General features: G+C 37.8%; 4 protein-coding genes across 5 annotated transcripts; 2 read left to right on the forward strand and 2 right to left on the reverse strand.

The window, feature by feature from the left end:
- Nucleotides 1-59: 59 nt before the first annotated feature.
- Nucleotides 60-4134, forward strand: saysd1 (SAYSVFN motif domain containing 1). The gene is made up of 2 exons (XM_012880667.3): nt 60-287; nt 2111-4134. Exons 1-2 carry the CDS (start codon nt 102-104, stop codon nt 2432-2434), a joined length of 510 nt encoding a protein of 169 aa, XP_012736121.2. The 5' UTR covers nt 60-101; the 3' UTR covers nt 2435-4134.
- Nucleotides 4135-5002: 868 nt separating this feature from the next.
- Nucleotides 5003-12531, forward strand: bpnt1 (bisphosphate nucleotidase 1). 2 transcript variants are annotated; one of them, XM_012880663.3, is made up of 10 exons: nt 5003-5292; nt 8041-8177; nt 8292-8396; nt 8487-8594; nt 8708-8756; nt 9371-9448; nt 9567-9658; nt 9742-9939; nt 10460-10565; nt 10663-12531. In XM_012880663.3, the coding sequence occupies exons 2-10, from the start codon at nt 8058-8060 to the stop codon at nt 10812-10814; spliced, it is 1008 nt and encodes a 335-aa protein (XP_012736117.2). In that variant the 5' UTR covers nt 5003-5292; nt 8041-8057; the 3' UTR covers nt 10815-12531. The 2 variants fall into 2 exon arrangements, with proteins under 2 accessions (XP_012736117.2, XP_012736118.2); XM_012880664.3 differs by lacking the exon at nt 9371-9448 and having other exon boundaries at nt 5004-5292.
- Nucleotides 12532-12657: 126 nt separating this feature from the next.
- Nucleotides 12658-22405, reverse strand: LOC105938774 (phospholipase B1, membrane-associated; the record flags this gene model as incomplete). The annotated part of the gene is made up of 28 exons (XM_021307606.2): nt 12658-13441; nt 15252-15326; nt 15407-15502; nt 15587-15691; nt 15779-15860; nt 16957-17051; nt 17159-17224; nt 17319-17399; nt 17500-17551; nt 17639-17738; nt 17975-18018; nt 18100-18167; nt 18395-18453; nt 18730-18790; nt 19009-19086; nt 19212-19283; nt 19419-19514; nt 20301-20405; nt 20486-20567; nt 20662-20762; nt 20843-20908; nt 20997-21077; nt 21169-21220; nt 21328-21436; nt 21544-21587; nt 21712-21785; nt 21875-21933; nt 22282-22405. Coding segments are annotated over 28 exons (2397 nt in total), but the record flags the coding sequence as incomplete, so codon positions are not given.
- Nucleotides 22406-22526: 121 nt separating this feature from the next.
- Nucleotides 22527-25067, reverse strand: LOC118556540. The gene is made up of 5 exons (XM_036147591.1): nt 24820-25067; nt 24475-24550; nt 23038-23139; nt 22789-22863; nt 22527-22693 (listed from the first exon to the last, which is right to left on the reverse strand). Exons 1-5 carry the CDS (start codon nt 25065-25067, stop codon nt 22562-22564), a joined length of 633 nt encoding a protein of 210 aa, XP_036003484.1. The 3' UTR covers nt 22527-22561.
- Nucleotides 25068-27681: the final 2614 nt, after the last annotated feature.

Consider the following 27681-nt stretch of genomic DNA (forward strand, 5'->3'; position numbering starts at 1 on the left):
TATTATTATTTTAGCTAAACAGACAAGAAAGGCATTCGTCTTTGCTTGCGGAGCTGGAGCTGGAGCTGCTTCTCCAGGTTGAAGTCGGCGTTTACGCATCTATGGAGCAGAAGCTCGCAGACTTCCGAGCTCGACGGCTGGCGGAAAAAGGGATGAAGAAGTGCGGACCTGCTGCTCCCCAGCCCAGGGAAGACGGAGAAGGAGAGCCTGATGTTAGATCTGACAGCCGCCAACAGCCAGAGGAGCCAGAAAGCAATCAAAGTGCCACCAGCAGCTCTCATAACAGGGTAAGGGGTCACTGCGCCGTTCAGACTTAGAATTAGCACAGGTTAATTAGATTTGAATGGGAATTGTTCAAATGGGGCTTTTAAATGGGGTGACTCAACCCGATTTATACGGTAATAGATTATTCACGTTATGTGTAAGGATTTCTGCTGATCCAATATTATTATTTTGAATATGGATATAAAATATAAAATTACTAAAAATATTTAAAGATGTATATAATCTGCTACAATGAAGATAGACTTAAAATTTATATATTTTAAATCTCTAAACCCAGGAAATGTGTTGAATACATAAAACATTAACTTCTATGAATTGCATGTCATCGTCTCAGTCTTGTTTTTTTATTTATTTTTTGCTGTAGCGCTTTATAAAAGTTCATACCGCTTTAACGTTTTTCCCATTTTTACGTGTCACGACTACAGATGTCGATGTTTTCCTCTTTTCTCTGTGAAACACAAGCACAAATTAGTGCATAATGCTAAAGTGGAAGGGCAATTCTAAATAGTTTTCATAGTTTTTATTTATATAAATCTGAAAAGTGTGGCGTGCACTTGCAGTCAACACACCCGAGTCACTATTTTGTAGAACCACCTTTGTGTTTCATTTGGGCTTTTTTCCTGCTAGCGATGCGCATCTAGTGACTGGCATTTCTGCTTTTTCTTCTTTGGAAGTTAGCCTAAGCTCAATCAGATTGGATGGAGAGGTTCTGTAAAAATGTACTTCAAATCTCACCACAGATTCTCAGGCCTCCCCTTTCCTTGCTCTTAACAATTATGCCCTTTACACATTCAAGCTACTTTGTGTTGTTCTATAACGGGGGTCTACAACCTGCAAACTTTTCAACTTTCACAATGGCTTTTTTTAATAATTGGCTAAAATTGCTAAAGAATCAAATATTTTTTAAATATAATAACAAATGAAAGTGTTGCGTTGAATTAAACAATAATTACTCTAAAAGTGCCAGGGATATTTTTTAAGATGCATTTTCTTATAACTTTTAAAGCTATGTGCTTTTTTTATTACATATTTTTCCACACATATCAACATCCAGTAGAAGAAAATGTTTCCATCCTCTTTTTGCCAGAGAAGTTATGTTTTTCTGTGTTCTAAATCCTAAAAATGGAAATAAAACAGTTCTTTAAAAACGACAGATATTATTCCAACAGTGGATATTTCTAAAAAAAAAAAAAAAAAAAAAAAAATATATATATAATGAATCTTTTTTTCAAATGATTTATGTAACATTTTTGGCTCTATAGAAGTTTTATTTGGCTTAACTGAGGGTAATAATGTCTCTGGACTGTAAAGGTTGCAGACCCTGGGTCTAGAACATTTATTAGCTGCAATGGGACTTCATAAGAAAAACATCAAGGGTATGAAAGCAGAGCAGTGTATGTGTAAACTCTTAAAATAATGCTCATCGTGGTATTTGAATAAACGTAATCCAACTCTCAGCTAAATATAGATATTTATTAACTGCACTTAAATTTAAAGCGTAATGAAAAAGAATTTACAATAGCTTAAATTATGCATCAATATTATATTAATGCTTCTTGACAGCTTACTGCAGATTGGAGACATATTTAACTGCAGTAGATCATCCAGTTTAACTAAATTACATGTATTAAAAATGTATATTATTTATATATTATATCTTCACTCCTAATTGAATAGGGGAAACAAATAACAGATCATTTTAGTTTTGATGAGGAAAAACATATATTGTGCATAAAAATGTTTTTCTACAACGTTGTCAGCCAGCTACAGAAAATGTATTTTATGACCTTTAGAGCTGCTGACCCTCTTGTCATGTGACCCGCAGGACTGCAGAGACTGGCTGCTAGACGGTCCGCTGGGAAGATGGTTTGCTTCTAGACAGCTGGTCGTCTCCAACGTTATGCTGCTCAAAGTGCTGCTGTGGCTGGTTCTGCTGGGTCTCTTTATTGAGCTGGAATTTGGCTTGCCCTTCTTCGTTATCTCCCTGTTCTACTGGCTCTACGAAGGACTGCGCAGCCCAGAACCCAGAAAGCCAGGAGAATTGAGTGCTTACTCTGTCTTCAACCCGGACTGTCAGCCTCTCCTTGGCTCGCTCACTGCAGAGCAGCTGGAGGGGGAGATGGGCTACAGACCTCTGGCCAACAGATAAAGTGCTTTGCATTTGCACAACTAAAAGGGCGTAATTTAAAATCTCTGGTGTTTTGAATAATGGTTATGTTTCTTATGTATGTATTGCACATAAAATTAAAGCTGGCATACTTATCGGTTTGTTCCCTTTTATGCTGCAACCTCATTCACAGGAAGCACAGACGTGGATGTAGATAAAACCTTTATCTACGTTGGCCTTCAAAATCTCACTTCTTGCCTTTCAAACGGGAATTATCTTGCTTTGCGAAATCTTTCCTGAATGTCAGTGATAATTTGGAGGTTTTTCTTTTGTCGATTTGCCCCAAATGTCTTTTTGCCACAGTTGGCTTTCTATCAGAATAAGCTTTGTTTTCCAAGTTTGCGCACACAAACAAGGAATTTGACTTCCGTTCCACTTTGCTCTCAATGTAAAGAAATTAACTGTAAATTTATAGAACTTTGGTGGAAAATAAAAATTATTTTTGTTGTTTTTGTGGGTTTTTTGCCTTAATATGTATATGAACAGTGTTTTTACAAAAGAAGACAGGTTGAGTTTGTGCAAATTTGCATAGTATTGGCAATCGGACTGTTAATTGTTCAGCATTGAGACCCTGATGAACCCTCAACAGTCTTTTACTTCCTTTTTGCAAGTGGCTCTCTGGCATTTCCACAGTTTCTCTCCAGGGTGTGTTGGGTCTGCACAGATATCAGTTCCCCTTGTCCTGACAAGTCCTGGATGGATTGTTTGTGCCAGGCTGGCCCTGTCATGTTTTGCGGCTGAGCTAAACCAGACGGTGATGATTAATCTTTGCATTCTGTCAAAACTCACAAAAAGGTCGCTTGGAATAATATTTGATACTAATCCCGTGTTATTTTTAATGCCAGAAGAAGACTGGGCTGTTTCTGATCTTTTGCACTCAGGCAACATTAGGCAGGCTTCTTCACTTCCTGTTTTTAAATCTCTTTTAAAAGCATCCCTGGTGTTTAACCCAGTGTGAGTTGTTTATAGTATTTTATTGCTCTGTGTTCTACGTTTGGTTATCTGATGATTTACACTAACTTGTTTTAATGTACTTTTCATTTCAGCCTCTGCCTTTTGTTGTTCAGCACTTTGGTAAAAAAAAAAATCTGTTGTTTTTAAATGTGCTTTATAAATAAATTTGACTTGAATTGACTATAACGGACCTTCAATAAGTATTCCACAAATGCTAAACTGTTGTATACAATCTTGAAAAATACAGAAAGATGAGGAATGATGTTTGTTTCCAGACTACTGAGATTAGAAAATAAAATTTAAATGTTTTTACTGTGATGTATTTGGTAGAGATTTTAAAAAGAATAAGATAACTGCTTATCTGTCAAGAAGAAATAATGACGTCACAATCATTTATTTTGAAGAGGTTATAAATATTTGATTTCAAATGTATTGAAAACAGTATAATTCGACATCCTTCATCAGTCATTTCACAGACTGGGAGTTTTGTCCGACGTAGTTTCAACAAAGCTGCACCTGTTGTGAGGTGAGGGTTCTCCAATGTGAGCTCAATAAAGCCTATCTTATGTCTTAAACTGTACCAGTTGTAATAAAGTTGCAGAATAAACATCAAAGATCACACACTGTTCTTGAAAGAGTCTGTGCTCGGGTTCAGATATGAGATGTATTATAGATTTTCAACATGAGCTTTACTACAGTTGCAAAAAATAAAACTGCTCTTTACCCCACTGGTGTATTGGAAGTATGTAGTTATTCATGATTTATAGAACGAAAAGATCAAATAAAAAGTGCATGTTTTGTACTCACATATACAGAGTTTACAAAAACTGTTGCAAAAAAAATTTGAAATATGAGTTTGGAAGTATTTGGACATTTGTGGATTAAGCCATCAAATTCTTTACAGCTTAATGCGGTTTAGTCAGGACTTTGCAGCTTTGATTGGCCCCTTTGTTGCCTGGGGTTTCCCAGAAGAACTTGAATTTACTCTTTACATGTTAGAGACACCGTATTGATCTGCGCTGGGGTCACACTGGAAGTGGTTTTAAACAGATCAATGACTAATAGCAATAACCGTTTAAAATTCCTGAAGATAGTTTAAAAGTAAATCATCAAATGGAATGGCATTTCACCTTTATGGGGTTTTCTATTCAACTTTAATGAAGAGAACCACTTCAAAAGTGTGTCATATGCAGAGAAAAATAACAAAAATTTAAACATATATTCAAAAACATATAAAAAATTAAATACATTTCTCAATTATTCACCTAATTTTGAGCATGATATGTTAACTGAAACAAAAATCTGTATTTTCTCTTCTTTCTTTTGCACTTCTTGTTACTGTGCACTATTTTATTTTTATATTTGTATTATGTTCATGTTCGAATAAATTTCATTTCATTTCAAAATTTCATTTCATTTCATTTCATTTTCATTTCATTTCATTTCATTTCATTTCATTTAAAAGCAGCTGTACAACGGCTGTACGTTCTTTGGTCGTTTGTCTTCACTGACCCCCTCTTACCTGTTGGTGGCGGTAAAGAGTCATAACGCTGTTTACCGTGTACGTCACAAGAGGGGGAAGAAGAAAATCGTTAATTTCTTTCCACTTCCGCCTTTGTCCAAACACCGCTGTACAAGTTCATGCGTACCTCCCACCTGACAAAAAATGCCTCACAGTGAGATTTAGAAGATAAGCAGTTATATTTAACTAGTATTTTTTTTATGTTTTTTTGTTATGCTTGTTAAAGGCTGTACCTCGTAGTGCAACGTAGTTATCGTTAAGCGGTCGCATTGGTCACCAAGTCCTGTAGTTCGTTTACAGTCAAAGGTTTGACACATTCATTCGTAAAACTGTGGCGACGGCGGCTGTTCATCTGTTTGTACCAGTAAGTACTGTATCGGTTTAAATATTCTATTTAATCATTGTTTTGCTTATCCTAAACAGTTTGAGCTCAGTATGTATAGCCGGAAGCAAAAGAGTATCGAAATAACGGGTATAATAATCAACAACGCCTCAGGACCCACTTTTTTAACCCAGGATTCCTAATTTCAGAGTTACAAAATAAAACATGCATAAAGAAATAAATGGAAACCATGTTCCACATCTGTGTGGTCAGAGCAGTTTTGGAGTAATTGAACGTGTCCACCTTCATGACCCTCGTTGGGAATGAAGTGGAAAAAAACCCTGCACGTCCAGGTCTTGCAACATTTTTTAAAGCAGAGATTTTTTTTTCTTTGACGAAAAAATGGATCTTATCTTGAGAACTTGACAGAACTGAGCTTGCAGGTCCATCCACGTCCCAGTCTGTTATGCCTTGGCTCAGGGCGTCATACATACACATTACCTACAGTATATACATATGTGTTCAGTGTGAACACATTATGTCTTGTTTCTGTATATTATGTGTACTCTATGTGCATTCTGAGCCGGTGTCTCACCTAAATGTCATTATGGTAACACATAATGGTGATAAAGAGCCTTGATCTTTAGATGGTTAAGATGGCGCAATCACAGTGAGATTGTTGTCTGGGTTTGTGCAGCCACTTGCCATGCTGTGTTGAACCAGCTCCTGTACAGTTGTATGTGCACATTAATGAACTATACTAACAAGATAACATTATCAACATGCATTAGGCTCAGTGAGGTTCTGTTCTAATAAACTGGATCATTGTTGTCACATTTATGTACATTTGTGACAGTGTGGATTTTATTTCCTTTTGGCTACATGTGTCTTTAATAAATTTTAAGTAGGTAGGAGAGTGAATTGAATTAATATCATTGTATTTTTTTTTCTTTCATTAGTTCATGAATAGTCTAAGAATAATTATGAAAAGTAAGTATATGTAACGGCGGCAGAACCAGATGTTGCACTCAGACAACGAGCAGTTGTATAGATAAATGTTTATTAGGACATTAATAATTCACAGGATCATTGTCCGGACAAGGAAATAATTGAGAGCAGCTATGTCGTGTTTGACTAGCCCATGTTTGTCCAATTCACAGACTTTATTGATCTGTTGGTAACACTTTACTTGAAGGGGTGTGCATTAGACCTGTCATAAACATGACATAACACCTGCCATGAACATGAAGGAGTCTTTATGAATGTTTATGACTGTTGTCATTAAGTGTTAAGTGTTATGACACTTTTATTGCAAAGTTGACATTGTTTAAAATGTCTTTGTTGTGACAACTTGATATTAACAGAATCAAAAATATCATTTGGCAGATATAGTACAACTTAATGACATCTTTGCAACTAGTCCCACATGTTCCACTTTACTTGAGGTACGGTAATATATTAATGGCATAGTTGAAATAGTCTCATGAAAGCCAAAGTTAAGACCAATCACATGTGAAAGTGCAATGTAACGTTAATGCATGCATGTAAATAACATTTTAATCGTTTATAATTAGAGCTGTTGACATATTTATGATGAGTTATGAGTTCTTGGTTAATGTCAAGTTGTCATTACAAAGACATTTAAAACAATGTCTACGTTGCATTAAAAGTGTCATAGTTTATGACGACACTCATAAAGATTCTTCTTCATGAACAGCTGTTATGTCATGTTTATGACAGTGTAATGTCAATCTCACACAAAAACTCTTCATGTAAAGTGTTATAGATCTATTTTTAACTACATTGTTGCTTGGCATCCAAAGAACAATGTTTTGTTTTGCTTTTTGACGTGCCAGAAGTTCGCTTAGGTTTATTTTTTATAATTCCCAACAAACGTTGTCTCAAGGCCCTTAAAAAATATAAATTTCAACCCAGTCATACAGAAAGATTCCAAGTCAAGTACATCCATTCCAACTGGTGCTAGTTATCAAACAATGCGGTCATGTTCTGTTTATACAAATTGGTTCAAATGTTTTCTGTCTAAGGAAACCCAGCAGGTTGGATGGAGTCATTGACTTGCACCTTTCACTCCTTTGGATGAGCATGTAGCCACAGTGGACATTTACTTGCATGCATTTAGCAACAGTGGAGAGGAAAACTCCCCTTTTAACAGTAAGAATCCTCCACCAGAACCAGGCTCAGTGTGAACGGCCACCTGCCAGGACCGGATCAGGGTTTGAGAAGGCAGAGCAGAGAGACACAAGAATAGAAACACAGACGCAGGTTGGTTAAAGTTCAGGTTAAATTTCTGCTCTGTGTGTCCCAGTGGGTCTGAACAGTGCATCAGCAGTAAACCCATTTGCTGGAGTGGTAAAGGCACAAATCCAGTGACTGGGACTGATTATGGATTTCTTTGTCTTTTTTCGTTGTTCTCACTCTGGCATGATGTTGCTCATACGGATCCAAATAAGCAGATTAGTTTTAACAGATTGTTCTATGGCTTGCAGGTAAATATTAAATTTAAAATAAATAACTATTAAATAGCTGGCACACTCAACAGTTGTATCAGAATCAAATTGTTTTGTTGTTAGCAAATCACCAGGTGTCAGGTATTTTTAAATGAGTCATGCTGTTTTGTTCTGTAGATTATATACCATTGTTTCTGTTATTAATTTGCTGTTTGATCATCTTTGAAGATGTGTGTGAAGGTTCCTTTATTTCCCAATAAAATACTTCAACAACAAGCATAAATACTGTATGCCTCATCTCAGTTTTCTTATCATTTGCCAGCATTCAACTGCCAAGAGATGTCTGGAAATCCTGCTTTGCTCATGCGGCTGGTAGCGTCCGCCTATTCAGTGGCTGAAAAGGCGGGGGCCATAGTCAGGAAGGTGCTTCACAGCGGAGAGCTTGGCATTGTGGAAAAGGTGTGACGTGTTTACATTTATTTGTAAAGTCAGATCATTGGAGAACACGTTTTCCTCAGCAGAAATAGACGAATTAAAGGGGGGAAAAAAAGTTGAATTTTAACTTTTGCACAGACAGGAGCAAATGACCTGCAGACACTCGCGGACCGACTCGCACAGAAAAGCATTTGTGCCTCACTGTCCAGACGTTTCCCCAAGATCACCATCATTGGCGAGGAGGTAAGTGAGCGGGCAGCTCCGTTTAGAAAACGGCGCCGATCAAATGAAATCAGCACCATAAAGCACCTGTTGACTCCCTGTTGTTTGCAGGATCTTCCATTTGAGGAGGTCCAGGAGGACATGATTGAGAAAGGACAGGCAGAGGAAATCCTTCAAAAGAGCTGTCCAGAAGAATATAGAGCAATAAAAGAAGAAGAGGTAACTACAATTAAATTATGAAGTCTTCTTATTTCTTCATTACCGATACATCTTTCAGCTTCCTCCCAAAGTGTATGCATGATTAATCGGAATATGTTTTCTCTGAATCTCAGCTGGTTGTTTGGGTGGATCCTCTTGATGGCACAAAGGAATACACTGAAGGTGAGTTTTTGTTTACTAGTCTTAAAGCGTGTTGTCATAAACATTTGCACTCCCAACTTGAGCCGTTCAGTTTTCTTAATAATGTAATCTCTCTGGCAGTAAGATAACTCCGACCGGACAGATAGAAAAAATGATAGCCACAGCTCGCACTTACCGCACCTAAGCTCAGCCGTCTCAGCGTGGCTTTCATTGAGTTTTGGTCGCTGAGTAGGGTTTGTGCACCAGTGTGTCGGATGGTTTTTGGTTCTCCCTCCCACTAACAACCCTGAGAACTCCTCGTAGCAGAGGAGTGGACCAGTTTCGTTTCAATCTTCTGGTTTAATGTCTTTAACGACCGCCCATTACTAAGGGGTGGACCTGTTTCGGTTGAATTTGTATGTTATCTAAGCCATTACTAGGCCTTTCTTTGGGCAGGAGTATAAAGCTTGGTACTCATCATTACTCTAGACCTTTTGAATTGAGAAGGCTTCCTGGAGAGGAAGCAAAACATCTTCAACTACGGAAAATCAAGTCCAGTTGCTTTGTTTTTTACTTTTTTTTGGAAATTCTTTGTGTCTCCTCTTTGGTCTCCTCTGCTCTCTTCGTCTCTCGTGTCCTCTCTTTGCTGCCTTCAGCCTCAAGGTGTCTCCATCTCCAAGCTGTTGTCCAGAAACCACACAAAGGGCTGGACAAGACTCACGGCACAGCTCTCTGTATGACAGCGTAGACCGTGCACTTTTATTTGGCCACTTCAGAATTATTTACCAGTGAGAGAACGGGCGGCAGTATAGCTTATTCACAGTTAACGTTTTTTCTTCTTTCTGGGCTCAGGGCTCCTGGATAATGTCACAGTGCTCATCGGTATCGCATATGGCGGCAGAGCAATTGCCGGCGTCATCAACCAGCCATTCTACAACTACCAGGTTCAAACCAAACTTTGAATCGTCTGCGGCTTTCTTTTTTCAAAAGACGCATCCGTAATTAATTTTGACGGCTTCCTCGCCAGCTCGGAGCAGAAGCGGCGTTAGGGAGAACGATGTGGGGAATGGTCGGATTGGGCGCCTTCGGGTTCCAGCTGCAGGAGGTTCCGGCCGACAGGCGCGTCGTCACCACCACCCGTTCCCATAGCAACAAGACGGTAACCGACTGCGTGAACGCCATGGAGCCTCACGAAGTCATCAGAGTAGGGGGCGCTGGAAACAAGGTGAGGCGGATTTGGAGCTAAAGGGCTGCAATTCAACATACAGGACATCAGCTGTTTGTCGAGTGTTAGAACAACTTCATTTCTGTTGACAAAGCTATAGAAAGGAGGGTTAGGCTTAACAGATCAGATTGTTCAAAAGTAAAGCTCATGCTCACGATGCAAAGAAAAAACAGCACTGACTTTCATTAAACTAAAAAAATGTACAACCATTTACTACAGTCCCTGACAAAAGTCTTGTCACTTATCCATTTTGTGAAAATGAGACATTTCTGTGTTCATTAAGTGATCAATCTTTCTTTAGTGAAGCAAACTTATTTTAGGATATCGAACATAATTTGGGAGGGTTACAGCTTTCATATGAGCCATTTCTAAAACCAATGGATTAATTAAAAGTCAGGTTATAAACTGTTGTTTCTACAAAATGGATAAGTGACAAGACTTTTGTCAGGGACTGTAGTAAAAGGTTGTAAATGTGGGTTATGTTGTAAGAGCTCCTGCTAACTGACTGTACTTTTTGCAGATAATCCAGCTTATTGAAGGGAAAGCTTCTGCTTATGTGTTTGCCAGTCCAGGCTGCAAGAAATGGGATACATGTGCTCCTGAGGCAATCCTGCATGCGGTCGGAGGTAATAATCTCAAAGCCTAAGCATTCAAAAACGGTTCATCTTACACAAAATTGAGTTTTAAGGACTTTTTCTGTTGTTTTTTTTTCTCCTCCTGCAGGAAAACTCACCGACATGTTTGGGAACCCTTACGGCTATAATGCAGATGTAAAGCACATGAACTCTGCAGGGGTTCTTGCGACACTACGCAACCATGATTATTACGTCAGCCGAGTGCCACAGTCTGTGCTACAAGCTCTGAAGTCAGAGTGAGGTCTGTCACGATGTGCCCCTGTGGCAGAGAAGCGCTTTTATTGTTGGAATAATCCAATCTGTTTGATATGGATCATAGATTAACCCACATATTGTCTTTAACAAATGGGCATTCTGTTTCTCACCTGCACTTTAAAAAGATACAAATAGAGAAATTTAAAATTGCTTTAAATTATTTCACTTATCTGAAACAAACCCACAGAAAAATCCAACAGTTCTAAAAAACTTTCCAATTTTATAGACTAAGATAACTACAGAATTTAAATTAATTAGTGTAAATTAGTGATGCGGCAGTCCAAAAGAATACCAACAAAACAAAAAAAGTCATAAATTCGGCCTTTTAACAGATGTAATGACTGGAACCGTCAGCTGTTCCTGACACACTTCAAAATGATTATGGTCATTATCATTCCTAATAAAATGCTGTGAGTAATATGTTTCAGTTCACCTAATAAGTGTTAATATGAGACAAAGAAAACCTCAGTACATACAAAATGTAGTTTTCAAATGATTATTGTATTCATCAGGGAATACAGCTATCAAAACCTACCAGGCCTTAAGTAAAAAAAGTATCGAAACCGTAAACCTAGCAGCTTCCGTCATATGTTTGCAAAAATGTGGAAACGCGTCTTTTATCTTGTTGGGAAGGAATTTTGGTGAGCAGAATTAATCAATTATACAATTAAACGTGCCCAGATCATCACACTACCTCCGCCGTGTTTGACTGTTGGTATGATGTTGTCTTTCTGAGATACGATGCTAGGTTTATTCTAGTTTTATAACAGGAAACACACCTTCCATAGAGTTAAAATAAAATTCTTGTCTTTTCTCATATGCATTTTTTTTTTACATTTCTCTTGGCTCATCGTGAGGATTTTTGGTAAACATCAGGAGTGTTTTCAGCACTCGAGCTCTCCCACGGAGGCCATTTTCCCCAGTTTTTCTTGCAAAGCTATAGGCGTTCTGGGTTGTTTTCCGTTTGAATTCATTCACTGTTTCTCAGCGCTTTGAATGCCTTTTTAACCATTTTAATCCAGTTAGATGTCAGTGACTTTGTTTCATGTTTGTTCTTGAATCTGTTTGGATCAGGACAGGATGAGTTGCTTTTTTATATATTTCAGTTTACTTCATGATGCGGGCCAGGTTCTGTTGAAGTGATTGCTTGACCCTTACAGGTTTGGCAGTAATTGGTCTGGGTGTAGCTGGTGAAATATAACTTACCAAATTTTTAAAAAATTGGGTTAATAACAGTTGATTCATTTTCCGAGTGAGAGAAATACAATTTTTACCAAGGACCCGGTTGGTTTAGATAGCTTTTTTTTTGTAATATTTCTTTGGAACCACAAACTATTCACTCAGCTCTGTTTAGGTGCATGAGTTTAGAGAACAGATGTAAAGAACGTTGTTTAACGTTAGCTTTAATAAATATCAAATCCTACCAAAAACTGTGCCAACCCGAACTTCTTAAAACTGACAAGTAATTACTAACTGTTGCCTTCTTAGAAAACATGAATACAAAGTTAGTGTTTTTAGAAATGTTGGAGGCTTTTGTAACACATTGTTTAAAATAGACAATTACTTAATTACTTTGAAAAACAAAGTTAAATGTAATACACATTTTTCTTAACAGTACACCAATTCATACTGGATTTTTGTAGATATTTTGTTCCTGTTTGTTAAAAATACCGAATAAAAAGTGATTTCAACAAAAAAAAGTTACATTTCCTTTTCAGTCTTTTTTATAACAATTTCCTGTTGATATTTTAGTGTGTAAATAATTTGTGCATAATCCTGACTTGTAAATGTGTTTTAATTGGTGCAAAAAAATAATACAGAGCTTGAGGTGAGTTTGTGACAAAATAATCTCATATATATATATTTTTTCACTTCTTTTGTTCACCGAACTGAAGAAGTCAATTCACAGATATTGAATGGAAAGTTATTAATATCAATTAAAGGCATTGCTAGTTGTTGTTGTTTTTTTCTTTTTTATGGAGGACCAGGTCAGACTTTGCAGGCTAAAGAGAAATAAAACAAACACAGTTTTTAGGTACATCAAATTTTTTTTTTTTTTATTTTATCAATAAATAAATTTGAATATGGAGAAATATACAAAACATCTATTCTAGACTCATAAATCTTAATTGAATCAATATACAGAAACACAAATTACTTGGTTACCAAACTGATAAACTGAGCTACAAGATGGAACAGTTTCAGATTACCAGCTGCTGGCAAAAGTCACCAAGCAAAACAAAGAAACCCCAAAACTCTTGTTTTGAAATTAGGGAATTATTCAGAAGGCCTTCAAGGGAAACCAATAAAGGCTTTTTAAAATTCCACAAAGAACTTGAACTTTAAAACTCAGTGGCTCTATTTTGAAAGCTGTTTGCACTCTTCTTGGTTTTTGTACGTCGAATGAAGGACATAACGAGCCAGCAGCCGATGATGCCAGCCAGTAAACTAACAACTCCCACAACCACAGGCACCCACACAGGAATGGAGGCCGAACACCTCGGCAGCGTAGTGGAACCGAGGGTGGTGGCGATGCCGTCGGTGGTGGGATCAGCAGTAGGCACGGGAGGTGCTGGTAGACTGTTGATTTTAGTGAAGATAAACGGGGAGGCCTGCAGAGAAAAGTGAAATTCTAATAAAATAATCTAACCTCATTAGATGAAGAAAGCATGGGAGCCACAATGCAAACATTATGAGCTGATGTAGTTTTCAGTATTATTCATTAGATAACATTTAAACAATATAAATGGGTAAGTAAAAATCGTAATTAAGCTGATTACAATAAAACACTTAACCAGCATTTCCCCATAGCCTTAAATATGCAGACCAAGTTAGAAATACATGCAATCTCCATCAACATAGCAGGTTTTACACTCCAAAAATGGAATTAGAATTAAGTGAAATTTTCTTGAAATCAGTGCATTTTTCCTTGATTAGAGCATGTAAAAAAGACTATTTGCCAATGGAATAAGAGTTTTGCACTTAAAATAGGAACAATTCATCTCCATCATCTTATTTCAACTGCATGATGTCTTATCTTATTTTAGGGGTAAAACTACTCATTCCATTGGCAAACAGTCTTATGTAGCTCCTCAAATCCAGGAAAAATACACTAATTTCAAGAAATGTTTACTTACTTTTAGTTCCCTTTTTGCAGTGTAGTCCAAATTATGTACTTACAAGTCTAAAGATCTACATACAACCTCACTCATATTTAGATGAAGGTCGGGTAGGAAGTTACCTTCAACCACCCATTAATGAGCTTTTGACATCAATCTGCCTGGATATTTGATTTCTCTTGTCAAAAACTATAGTTTGTTTCAATTTATTGGCTTTTCAGCATGGTGTGTAAGCGTTCAGCTGGGTTAAGCCTGCATTATGGGAATAGTGTTCTAGTAGATTCCTGAACCAGTTCTGATGTGTGTTTAGGACCACCGTGCTGTTGGAACAGGTTTCTGCCGTCTGATCCAAACCGCCTGTCTCAGAAGAAAGGAACCTGGTTATGTTCAGAACCACCCAGGCCTGTAATAACCTGGATCCTGCTGGAGCATTAGTGGGACTGTTCACAGTGAAACGGGTTTAACATTACCATGACCTGAGTGGGCGATGAGCAGGAAAGGACAAAAGATTGAACGACATGGCCACAATGACAAGAAGTATGTCTGGAAGAGTCAAGGCGAGGAGTTCAACTCTAAGAACGCTGTACCTAGTTGTGAGCATGGTGGTGGGATCATGTCGAGGGTCTGTTTTGCTGCCATTAGTTTGCAGCTAGGTGGTTGAAGCTTAGACATAGCTGTGTGTTTCGACTGAACAATGATCCCAAACATCCATCAAAGCTGGTTTGGTTTGAATAAGCAGGCCAACATTAAACCAATGTCATTATCTCTGACATGTTGAAAAGTATTTAAAAAGATAAGTCTTGTCCAGAATCTAAACAATTTAGATGAATGTTACCAATTCAGCCAGCAAGAGTTCAGATATCCATCGGGAATCATGCAAAAGTGTCTGTGGATGGCTACATAACATCTGTTGTCGATTTGCAACTATTAAACAAAACATTTATCCAAATGTTGGTGGGGGTGTGCATATATATTTGAACTTTATGTTCGTATATCAGAGATAATCTGACATTTATGCTTATTGGAACTGTTCCCAACACGCAATGCACAAACTACCCAAAAGCACAGTTTCATAATTGTATGCCAAGAAATAATGCATGTATGAATATGTATGTATATTAACACCTATATTAACATGTTGCTTTATTGTCCAAACCAAATTTATTTGTATAGTGCTTAAAAACAACACAGTTGTCCAAGTACTCTACACAAATGTAAATTCTATTAACACTAACAGTATTCGTGGGTTCAAATAAACTTTGAATAAGGTTCCTGCACAAATCTGTGAGACATGTATAATTACCTCAGAGGGGCAGCGAATCTTGGAGCGGTCATGTGTGAAGTTGTTGTAGACCTGCTTCCTGCCAACAGGCTCCAGCTGCAAAAGGGGGGGAAAAAAACCTGATTACTCCTGAGAAACCGATGTGAAAGTTTGCTTCGCTAGTGCACAAAGCTCACCATGTTGTTCCACAGTGCGATGGCCATCTCCGCATGAGCCCGTTCGCTCATGTGGAAGCAGTCGACAGAGAAGAAACTTGTGTCTGTCTCGCCCACCTGGTGAAAATCGATCATGCCCAACATTAGGTGGATTTTTGGGTGCTTTTTAACTTCACTTTTTATGTTAATTCAGAGACTTACTCCAGTTTGAGGGATGAAGGAGTAGTGGAAAAAGGGTTGCAGCACAACCGCAAAGTCTTCTTTTCCATCATAACGATCCCCAGAGACAAGATACTCGATCTCAGTCTGGAAAAAACAAAGTTCCTCTGTTCATCATAATTTTGGAAAATAACAGAAACCCTTTTTAGAAATCAAATCTTTTTTTTCTATTACCTGGTAATTGCGATTGATTCGTTTGATTTCTGCAACCTCTGGAGAGTTGTCGGCTGGATTGATAACACAGTGACAGCTGGACCTATAAAAGAAAAATTATTCAGTGTTTCTTTTGTCACAAAAGATAATTAGTTCTACGGCTGGTCATCCCCCAAGCCATGGTTACCTAAGATTACAAAATAATATGTCTGACAGTTCATGGACCATTTTTGTAACTATATCTAAAGCTGTCAGTAAGTGTGAATGGGCCGTGTGTTTCACTTAAAGAAACGTGATCAGTTAAAGTTTGGGTTTGTGAGAAATTGTGGAAGGGAATAGTGGAAAGAACAGAAATAATTCAGGACTTTAAGAAACGAGTTGCTGACACTCATTTGATCTTAAAGCTTTTTCCAAAAGACCTGAACTCCACCAATCCACTTTCACAGAGATTTTAAGAAGGAGGTTTCAAGACATTTCGATTTCTCCATAGTCCTCGACCTACAAAGAAGACTCAAAACATGGACCCACAAGATCGTTGACAGCTTATAACGATCATGAATCTAAAATCTGATCAATGCAGAAGAAAGCAGCAGCTCCATAAAAATAATTTCAAACCATCTCGGGTTTGCAAAACGTTATGTCAGATAATTAAAAAACAGAGACAGAATATTTGAAGAGCTTTATCCCATTTGTAAAACATATTGGTACCCATGGATCACAACCCCTTTCCAGTACCCAGTAATGCATGAATTACAAATGACTAGCAAACTATAAAAGCAGCGATCAATAGATGTAACAATAAGTTATTATTAACAGACGTGAGTCCACCTAGATGATGTCAGCCAAGAGACAAAAGGACTGTCAAGGATAAATTAGTCCTGCTTAAACAATCAAAATGTGGAAGGATCTGAAGCAATTCTGGGAAGTTCAAGCAGACGTGCTGCACTAATAAAAATAATCAGCAGTGATCTTTTGTTTTGGGCTTTTTCTGTATTTGAAGCTCATGGAGTTCAAACCAGTTCCTAAAAGCTAGGTTTTACATACTTTTGCTATTTGCAAGTACACAACGTTGCCGTAAATGACGTTAAGTGAACATTAAAGCATAATGCATTGCTCCTTTTATTTATTTTCTTCTATTTTAATATCTATAACGTGATCATATCTGATCAGAAACTTTGCGGTAAGACAGAAGAACTAACCTCTGCTCTAGTGAACAGAGCAGCGTGTCTTTTTTGACAGTCTTAAACACATCAATCTGCATGATGTCCACCAGGTTTACCAGCACCCTTGGTACCTAGAATCCCCAAGCCCGAAAAGAGGCAGACAATTACAACGTAGCTCATCATATGTGCGCATTTTATTGCACTACGTTATTTATTTATTTTGCTTTTTAACTCTTACCTCGTTGTAAAGCATGTCCAAACCAAGCATGAGGTTGTTGCTGTAGTTCTTTGGTGAGAAATTATTCTGCAAAAGATAACAATGGGGGGAACAATGTATTAAAGCACCTTAACAAAGTGCTATTTGTTCATCATACGTGGAAATGTGGGACAAAACCTACTTGATCCAAGCAGTAATTACAAAGATCCGTTATTCCGATGTAAACTGTCACAAGTTTCCAGTCAGTTTCAAAATTCACCTCCTATGTCGCAAAAAAAACATTCCAACAATGAGGACACAAGGAAAAAATAAAAAACAGATCAGGTATGGTGAGAGTTTTAGCAGTTTGAGGAAAGTCCAACCTTATTTTCTTTCATGGCCTTGATGAGAGCTTTGACTTGTTCAGTAAGCTCCCTGTGACAGAGAGGAGACGTCAAGAGAAATTAGCAAGATTAAACAAATTTACACAGCTGGAGAAACAAGAAAGAGACAAACGCGTACGAGCTCTTTGCTCCAGCAACAGCCAAGTTGAAGCCCTTTTGCCATCGCCCTTGACCTTTGGAGAAACCCTTCAAACCAGGGTTGAACTTCTTCAAAATATCTGGGAAGAAACAATGAAAGAAAGCGAAAAATGTTCAAGGAAATCTTGAACGATTAGCCTTTATCTTAACAAACGAGATGTCTTTTTTTTCTCTTTACTACATGAAATCGAGATATTTTTGTGATTGTGCTACTGGTAAATAAAACTACAATGTGCTATATATAAAAAAAACGGCATGCAAACTGAATCTAGTTAAAAAATGTCAGTTGCGAACAGCCAGTGTTGGACAAACTAACTTGGCAGTGTTGTGACAGTCTCCAAAGTTTCATCCCCTCCGATGCTGTAGGAAACAGTGCAACAAATTTTAAATGACTGGTAATAGTGTGACTGTAAAATGTTCAATCAGACTGAAGAAATATACCTCCATGATACTCCTTTGAATTCTGTATTCATATCCAGCAGGGATTTCGATTTTGCACCAGTGCCCGCCTGTTGAGTTAAGAACACAGAAAAGGGAAATAAAATGTGTAAAGGATTAAACCCAAGTGCATAAAAAGCATTAGCTATCCTGCTGATTAGACACGGTGCATAGTTCAAAAGTGCTGCAATGATAAGAAACATAATAAATGTTACACATTGTGATGAAATTTGCAATAACAGCACCTACTGTTCTTTTTCTTTTAGAAACGCAGGTAATACTGTGATGGAGTACTTACTGTTAAAGAGTCTCCCAGTGCTGCAACAACCCGTATGTCTGATGGTCTCAGCTTGTGAACTTGTGAAGATAAAAGAAGATTAAGTCAGCCAACTTCATGGCAAATCATGATATCTTTCTGAAATTTCTCATGAAATCATAACAACAGAGAGAAATTCAGGCTTCGGCTCAAAAAACAGCAAATTGTGATCGCTATTCATTTTTTCTTTTTTTTATTACTGTTGTGTTTAGAGCACTTAGATTTAAAAGAAAATCCTGTAAAAATCCATCTCCAAACGTTAAGGTATTAAGGAAGGAATCAAAGCTTAACTGATAAGTGATGACAACCTGTCTCACCTGATGTTGGTTGACTGTCAGGTGGAGTCAAGTTGTTGCAAGAAAAATCACTTCCCCAGTCCTGAGGACAAACATGCAGAAAAATCACTCAGCATTTAATTTGTAGTCCAAGAGAAGAAACCTGGATGACGAAAATGTTGACGTGTAATCAAGAAAGACTAATTAGGAAATTACAAAGCATTCAAAATTACAAAGTTTTTGTAGCACTGGTGCCCTGGTTGTACCAATGTTAGTTGACCATTTGACAAAGAACCAAACACATGAACTTTACAAACTTACATTAATAGGTTCCGGTGTTGGAGGGGGTCCAGAATACATGTAGTCACTGTTATTATAGGTCCGAATAAAGGGTGAGTCCTGAAGAGAAAGGGAAAACTGTTCATAAGAATATCAAGACTATTAACTATGTTTTTAAAACTCTATTCAATTCAAGGGGCCATTTCTATGTTTAGGGTTCTCGTATAGAAACTAAATGTCCATACCTTTGTTGGGCATTTCAGATCAATAGCAGAATTAAAATCCTGGCTGGAGGTTTTGGCGCCCAGAGGTTCCAGCTGTAAATTACAAAAAAAAGAAACAGGCAGTTCAGCATCATTTATTGATATTTATAATAAAAACATATATTTTGTCCTTTTTATTATCTTATGTGTCAGATACTGTGAGGGTATGAAAATCTGCTGTTTATTCACCATGTTGTTCCAAAGGGAACGAGCCATCAGGGTCTGGGCTTTTTGGCTGAGATGGAAGCAGTCAGCGCTGAAGAAAGAACGATCCGGGCGGCCGTCCTAAGCAGAATTTAGTAAATCAAATCAAATTCATCGTTTTTTTTAATAAAATAAGTAAATAAATTATTTGTCGTGATTTCCTTTGTTTTCTTAAACTGCAATACCTAAATGCTGATTTAATTTTGTTGTCCCATATTGATTCTCAATTATGTTTAAATCAAAGATATAGAGCCTTCCAGAATTATTGATACATATGGTAAACATGTGTACATTTATTTCATGGGGAAATAATTCCTACAGAAGGAAAGGACCCTTTTGGACCCGTAAACAAAGACAAAAAAACATATTTTTTTAAAAGCAAATGTGTGTTGATCTTCATTAGTCAGGAAGTGGCTACAAAAAAAAAAAATACTTTCCAAAACCTGCCCTACAGTCAGAGAAATAAATAAGTTTGAATAAAAAATCTTGTTTTGCCAAATAGGGCAGGATAAAGACCCGGGTTTGTCTGGTAACAGCAGACATTTTGAAGCAGTGTTATGGAGAAATGCAGCAAATAGTGGCATCAATAGATCATAAGTCTTTATAGTAACCATTCATTTACACATCATGACCAGGGGTAGCGGTGACAGTGAAAGATGTACTGTTGTCTATTTAGGTAGATCCTCAGTTTTCTAGCAATACAAACAAATTCTAAATATATCTGTGTATTTAACAACTGTGTATTTAATTACATTATATTTAACAGCTTTAACACAAAATCAAGCAGGATGAGACCAACACACTAGTGACATTATGATTTAGTATAAGATATTGTTTGCATGTAAAAGAAAGAACTTCATTACTGACCGGCAGTCTGGGCATAGTGATGTCTCTGAGGAAAGGCTGAATGACCACAGTGAAGTCTGGGCGCGTATCGTAACGGCCAGATTCAACAAGCTTATGCAGCGAGCGCTGAAAGTTAAAAGCAGCGATCGTATTCGTCATCGGCAGCAATCTTATGTTTTTGTTTTCTGATCAGTTTCTTATTATACCTGATATCCTCTGTTGAGGGTCTCCAAAATCTGAAGAGCTTCAGAGTTGGGCTCTGGCAAGACAACGCACGGGCACAATATACTGCCAAAGAAGAAGTAACACGGTCAACGGTCAGATGGTGATTAGATGTCTTAATATACCTGGACCACAATCAATTTTTTAGGGAGACACTCACTTTACGAGCCATGTTGGACATTTCAGTGATTTGTCCGTGTGCATTTCTCTAAGCGGGATTATATGTAGAGGCTCCACAAGGTTCACCAAAGCTCTGGGAACCTGAAAGAGATGAGCTTTGTTGGTTCACAGACAGGGGAGCCGTTGAGAATTGGAAACACATTTTGCCAAATGAGTATCACCTCTTTATGAAGATAGTCCAAGCTTTCCTGGAGAAACTTTATGTAGTTTTCCACAGAGAATAAGAGCTGTAAATAAAGGGAAAACATGTTCACTTCTACCCCATCAATGATAACGTCTGAATTACTTCTCCTCAGGTCCAGATCTGATACTCACACTGTTCTCGCAGTGTGCACAAACATCATTTCCACCAATAAAAATGGTGATCAGCTTCCAGTCTGATTCAAAGTTGATTCTCTGGAGTAAAGGACACGAAGAGAGTTAAAGTATCCTGGCAGCCTTTAGTTACACTGTAGGGTTAGAAAAAAAACAACAACTATAGACTTACAGCATCATTTTTCATCCTGGTCACGAGGGCACGCACTTGTGAAGGTATATCCCTTTGAATAGCAATGCAAAAAATGATCAGTTATGTCGTTCTACTCAAAACTGACTTTTAATTCAATTTAATTCATGTGTTGCTAAAATAAGCACCTATAGCACTTACTTGCTCTTCCCACCTGGCACTGCCTGGTTAAGGAAAGCCTGTGGACTGTCCTGATCGCCAACACCAAGCGAGTAGCCGGTCACGTTGTGGTTGAAATGTTTTAAAATGTCTGTAAAGACAAAGACCTGATCAAACAAAGGTAAGGGTTGGATGCCATAAAGTTATATTTCTCAAAATCTGGAATGACTGTGCAATAAACTCGTCAAGAATACTTACTGGGCAGGGTGGTTACAGACGTAAGGTTTCCATCTCCACCAACACTGGAAACAGACAGTAAATTAGATTCATCAAGTGAAATTACTTTTTTATTTAACCGTGATGTATCAGAATAGCAAAAAGATGAAGATTGTGATGCAGTTCTAAAATTAGAGAGTCTTGACGAACCTCCACGATAAACCTCGGTACTGACGTAAGACGTCCAGGATGTTATTTGGGCTGGAAGCGATGCCGTTCCCTGCCTGGCAGAAATAATAAGAAAGTATTATAATGTTTATAAAAAACACAAAGGATATGTTGCATAAAATGTCTGTCAAACAAAATGGCTCACTGTCAAAGAATCCCCCACTGCCGCCACAACTTTGACATCTGCTGGTCGGAGTTCATGGACTAGGAAATACAGAGAAAATGGCAGACAATGTCAGACTGTATGACTCTAAATCCCACTAATAAAGCCTTAACAAGACCAAACGATACATACTCTATATCATCTATATCATCTCATCCTTAAGTCTTTACAGAGTAGCAATAGATTTTACACCCTTTCTCACCCTGCTAAACATACCCTGCTAAAGTGTGCTTTGCTTTTCCATATCTAGACCCGCCTAGAAAAAGCTTTTAGGTATGCCAGCACATGTTTCAGGTTGAAGAAACGGTGTGACAACAGAAAGCATGGCATTATGATGGTTTATCTACAAAACTACAAAAATCTAGAATAATGATAATACATAAAATTACCTGAAGTAGGAATGGAGGATGAAGCATTGAGCTCTTCGCAGGGAAACTCTGTACCTGTATACTGATTAATGAACAGAACATAATCAGAGTGAGATGACTTGCAGGATATTGACAAATCATTTGGTTAGGTGTTGAATGCATCTCACATTCTGAATGTTATAGTTTGCGTTGCTGTGTTGATTTGAAGGAGCATTAACTTCTGTTCTCAGGAACGGTCGGTCCTTGTGAATAAGAAGAGTATCCGAAATGGAGTGAGGGAAAATGAGAAAGAAAGATCATTTCATGCCACTAGTAACTGCTTGCAATACTGTTTGTGTGGACCTTCTGCATTTATACTAACCTCGGTCGGGCAAAGCAATGTAATGATGCTTCTCTCATGGTCTGGATGATGTTGGTCGACCCTGGGCTGCAACTGTGAGAAAGAAAAGTAAACGTAACATCCTCTGAGAGCGACGGACCAAAAGACACATGTGTAGAAAAGTTGCTGGATGTCGCTTTAGGTCTCACCAAGTTTCTCCACAACTTCAGCATCAGTTCATCAGTGTGCTTCGAGGATTCAAACTCCCCAATTGGCTTTCCAGTCTGTTAGGAAGAAAGATTTTATACATCAAACCATCCCTGCTGATTTTGGAAGAATATTTTTAGAAAATGATCACACTTCTACTCCGCTAAATATCCGCAGGCACGTGGGATGCTCCCAGTGAAGGAAGCTGTAGGATAAAAGGTGAAACAGTCAAATCAGCGACTTAAACTCACAGATGACAGGCCTCTGATGAGAGGGGTCGCCTGAAGAGTGACAGTGAAGTCATCTCTTTCCCTGTACCAATGTTTCTGTTCCATCAGCTCACCCAAGGACTCCTGGAAAAAGAGTTTTGAAAAGAGCAGTTTGTCAGGGGGGCCTAAATTGGCTCACAGTCCATGGTGGCATTCGATCAGGGGGCAGCACAAGTTATCTGTCACTCACATCCCAATTGACTTTTTGCTTGTTTGCATGTCCAGTCATCAGAGAATGAAAAACCTAAGAAAATGTATGCATGCAAATAGCTACTGCTGCTGAGCTTGGTATCTGATCAAGCCTGGGGAAGGGTTAAAGGGGAGATATCATGCATTTCAGTTCCTTATTTTCACATTGAAATCACTCAGTTGTTGTCTATATAAAATGGAACTGGAATGCTTTGGTCTGAATCCCTCAATAATTTTCCCCAACGTTACCCTGTTCTAAGGTGCATCTGAGAACAACTCGTTTTGGTGCTGTCTCTTTAAATCTAAGGGAAGCACTTTAAGCCCCGCCCCCCTCCAGGTCGCAGAGCGTTCCACTCCACCCCGTTTGGCAATTTTTGTAGTATGCTGGGAGACGGTGTAATGAACAACCAAGCATTTTGACTTATCCTCCGCCTCTTTCAGCTTGGACTACAAAATCGCTCAGAGAAAAAGAAAATAGCAGATCTGCAAAATTGATGAGCCCATGATCCTGTTTTGCAGTTCCGCAGCAAATACTGTGATGTAATTGTTAAAAAAAAATGTTTTATAAAACAGAGAAAACTGAATGGCTTGAAAAATATGACCCAAAGGGACTATAAAGATATCTACACAGCTCCTGGACAGACTACATTCAAACTTTCTGCATTGCTAGAGTTCCAAGTACACAACAAAATATATTTAAGGGCTAAAAAAGTGGATTTTGCATGATAAGTCCCCTTTAAGGATTGAATTTAATCATCTCTAAGTTGAAATCGAAGTCACTGGTCTCTTTTTTTTATCACTGTTCAAAATCTGTCAAATCCATTATTTTTTATGTAACAATAATAAAGGATATTGTTTTATTTTTTTATTATTTCCCAGTAGGACTGCCTTAAAGTGTGAAAATGGCAACACATATTTAACTACAGTAGGAATGTGTTTTATAATTGCATAAACCCTATATTTACTGTTACCATTAATGATTTCTCATATATAGAATATATTTTATTCTGACTGAATAGAAATGAAGGTTTTCTTCAGATGCCATTCACGTAAGAGCAGTTTGTTCAGTAGTTAGATACTCTTCCAACTCCTTATTTCTTTAAACTTTGCAAACAAGGAGTGTTTAGCCAAAATGTTAAAGGCTATACATATTAGCTCACTTTACAACAAAATCCATTGTGTTTTTAACACAAAGTGTACAGCATTATTTGATGGGAAGTCAAGACATACCTGCAGAGTGTGAATCAGTACGGCTCTCTGAAGCTTTAGCTCTCCCTCGCTTTCTGTGTGTATGCATGGGCACGTCCTGTAATGAATACACATTCACTTACTTGCTGTTCTATTAAAAACATACTTAAAATTAAGCTTACAAAAGTGGGTTAAATATCGATAACTACTTATGGATGGACTATTTTCTTTTTTATTTTCGGGTTGAACCCATTATTATCGCTTTTTTTGGCCTCATAACAAGTGACCAGCATCAGGATATAAAACCAAAGTATATTCAAATGAGGCAGTTTTAGACATTAACCCAATATAAAGCTAATATGTTTCACCAGAGCAAGTGCTGCTTACTTTCTCTGATTAGCGCTGACGCCCCCATCCCACAATGCCACACTGACAATGGTCCTTCTCAGCTGCAAGTTAAATACATAAAAAATACAATCACTGCCTCTAATATTACGGTAAAAGAACAAACACGCTGTATTTAATCTGGAACATACCTGAGAGCCCAGCAATTGGACAGCATCGTCTACCTCCTCGACGACTCTTTTCAGAAGAGAAGAAATCTGCAGCACAGACACAATAATTACTGCAAGCATAATTTCCCAACAAAGTTTTTAGAATTTGCTTTTTCTGACACAGTTACAAAGAAACTGTGAGACTAATTTTAAAAGTTTGGGTTGCTACAAATTTTTGTTTTGCATTTGAGAAATTTGAGCTTTCACCTACAGAATAAACATGAACAAGATTCTATCAGCCAATAATTATGTGAAATAAAGCATGGCACATGATATTGATTTTTTCAGCATGACGTTATTTTTTATTTTTTTTTCAAAGCCGGCTGAATGTGATTAGATCATGTCAAGGAATGTTCAGGTGTGAGAGTCAGACTGTGATAACAGTAAATATCCTGGACTTTGTAATTTTAAACCTCTAAAGCCACAGTCTCTTTAAACAACGATAAAGAAGTGATTTTGATCGGTAGCCTTTGACTCTTTGGCTCAAAACAACTGGGCTCTGATAAAATGCCAGACAGCTATCTGGAAACTCTCGATACATTTGCTATATGCACTTTTTTCTGCGTAATCAAGGCATAGAATGCCTGTATTAAAACATTGAAGACAAATCTGGCCGTTTTTGCTTGTTTTTTTGTTTTTTTATGTCCCTGACACTGCTTTTTTTTTACCTCCTGCTGCTGCTGTTCACAGGCACAGAGTTGATCCAACGGAACAAGAAGAAGCACCAACTTCCAATCTCGATTGTTATCATTGTCCTGTTGGAGGAAATCAAATCACATCAGATTCTTTAGCAGTTTGTTTTTTATATATACATGTACGAAATCAAAAAAAGCTTGCGTTCAAATTTTGAATGAGATGCTTACATTTGAAAGACTGATTATTGTCAGACACAGTGCTTAAGTATTTCAGCGAACATTAACCTCTCTAGACTACCTCAGATTAGATTAGAAGCCACAACACTGTAATTGGCTTTAAAATGGAGAGTGTCTTGCATCTGTATGGCATAAGGGGAGTTCTTGTGTTAGATCATCAGAAAATAATGCCTTCTTTTGAACTGAAAGGAAAATAAACATGGGTTTCGGTTTTCTTCCAGACAGAAATCTGGGAAGTGTGATGTTGAATTGTACACCAGAATTAACTGCATTCATAATAGAAAATGGCTGCATTTAGCTTTGAACATTTCGTGGTGTACTGTTTAACCCTTCATGCCAACATGGAAAGAGCATGACACAACTGTGAACTTAACAGGAAAACGGCCTTCCACCTAAACTGACAGGCTGGGAAAGGAGACCATTAATCAGAGAAGCAGCAACGAGGAGTGTGGAAACTCTGGAGGAGCTGCAGAGATTCACGGTTATTCTCGGTTGACAGCACACCTATTAGTAATGAAGTCCACAAATTTAGACTTTTTTGGAAGAGCAACAACAAAGAAGGAAAAAAAGACAACCATGGGAAGTCCAATTTACCACAAGCGAGAGGATACTTCAAACATGTAGGTTATCTGCCCAGATTAGACCAGAATGTAAGTCCAAACTTAAATCCTTCTAAGACCATATGGCAACTTTTTCCATGTTTGTACATGTTTCCTTTCTAATAGGACTGAGCTTGAGCTATGTTGCAAAGACAATGTGTCAAACATTTCAGCCTCTAAATGGGAAAGTTTTTAGTTGTAACCAACATATAAAATCCAAAAATAATCCTTTTTATCCTAAAAAAAACCTCACATTCACCTCTTTGTTGAAGATGCTACCTTTCTTTCCCTCGTTGCGATAAGAAATGATTGTAGTTGAAAAGGTTTACCAATTTTAACTGAATTACAACTATACAAATTAAAGTTAGAGGGCAAAAAGAAACACAAGTCATTACCTGATTGTTCTGTAAGTAAAGTGCCACTTCATTTGCTTGGTCCACCAGTGTGCTGTAAATGGTAAGAGACGTGCAAAAGGAACAAAAGACATAACTTGGAATTGTGAGAATCACTGGTAAAAAAAAAAATTTATTTGACGGGAAAAAAATGATGTGTACCCATGTGGAAGAAACTGAGGGATGTGCAAGCCTTTTTCATCTGAGAAGGGAGTTATCAGTCCTGGGTTGAACAGAGTCATCAGCTCTGTTAGGAAAGCAGGATAAGAATGAATGAATGAAAACACCAAAAATGTAACTTTTTGACTGATTAGCACAGGACTTAAACCTATATAGTTTATCATAAAACAATTCAGAATTTCAGCAACAATTCAGTATATATATTAAAGCACTAGTCTATAACCTACATGTCAGTCAGAGGAAGGTTGATGCCAAAAGACAATTTTGTTCCAGCCAGTGTATTTTATACAGGAAGTAGTGCAGCAAATCAGGTTTTTGAAAAGAATTCTATACCAAGGACAGCTGTATTAGGTTTGACAATTTCATACAGTGGGCTGCAACGTAATGCACTATTTAATTCTTGCAAGAAAGTGGAGGGTTCAAATCCATGCCTTTGCTCTTTCTGTCTAATGTTTCCAAGTTGCCTTCATGCAGGCATGGGTTCTCACAGGGTGCTCCTACTTCCTTTTACAGTCCAAAAACATGCATGCTTGGTTAATTGCTAAATGGTTTGTGTGTGTGGTTCAATTCCCCCCACCCCCCCCCCCCCCCCTGAACTCCCCACAATAAACCAAGAATGAGCAGATATGACCAATGGATGGATGTTTTGTTC

This window comes from Fundulus heteroclitus, chromosome 15 (genome assembly GCF_011125445.2).
Source record: "Fundulus heteroclitus isolate FHET01 chromosome 15, MU-UCD_Fhet_4.1, whole genome shotgun sequence".
Classification (NCBI taxonomy): Eukaryota; Metazoa; Chordata; class Actinopteri; order Cyprinodontiformes; family Fundulidae; genus Fundulus; species Fundulus heteroclitus.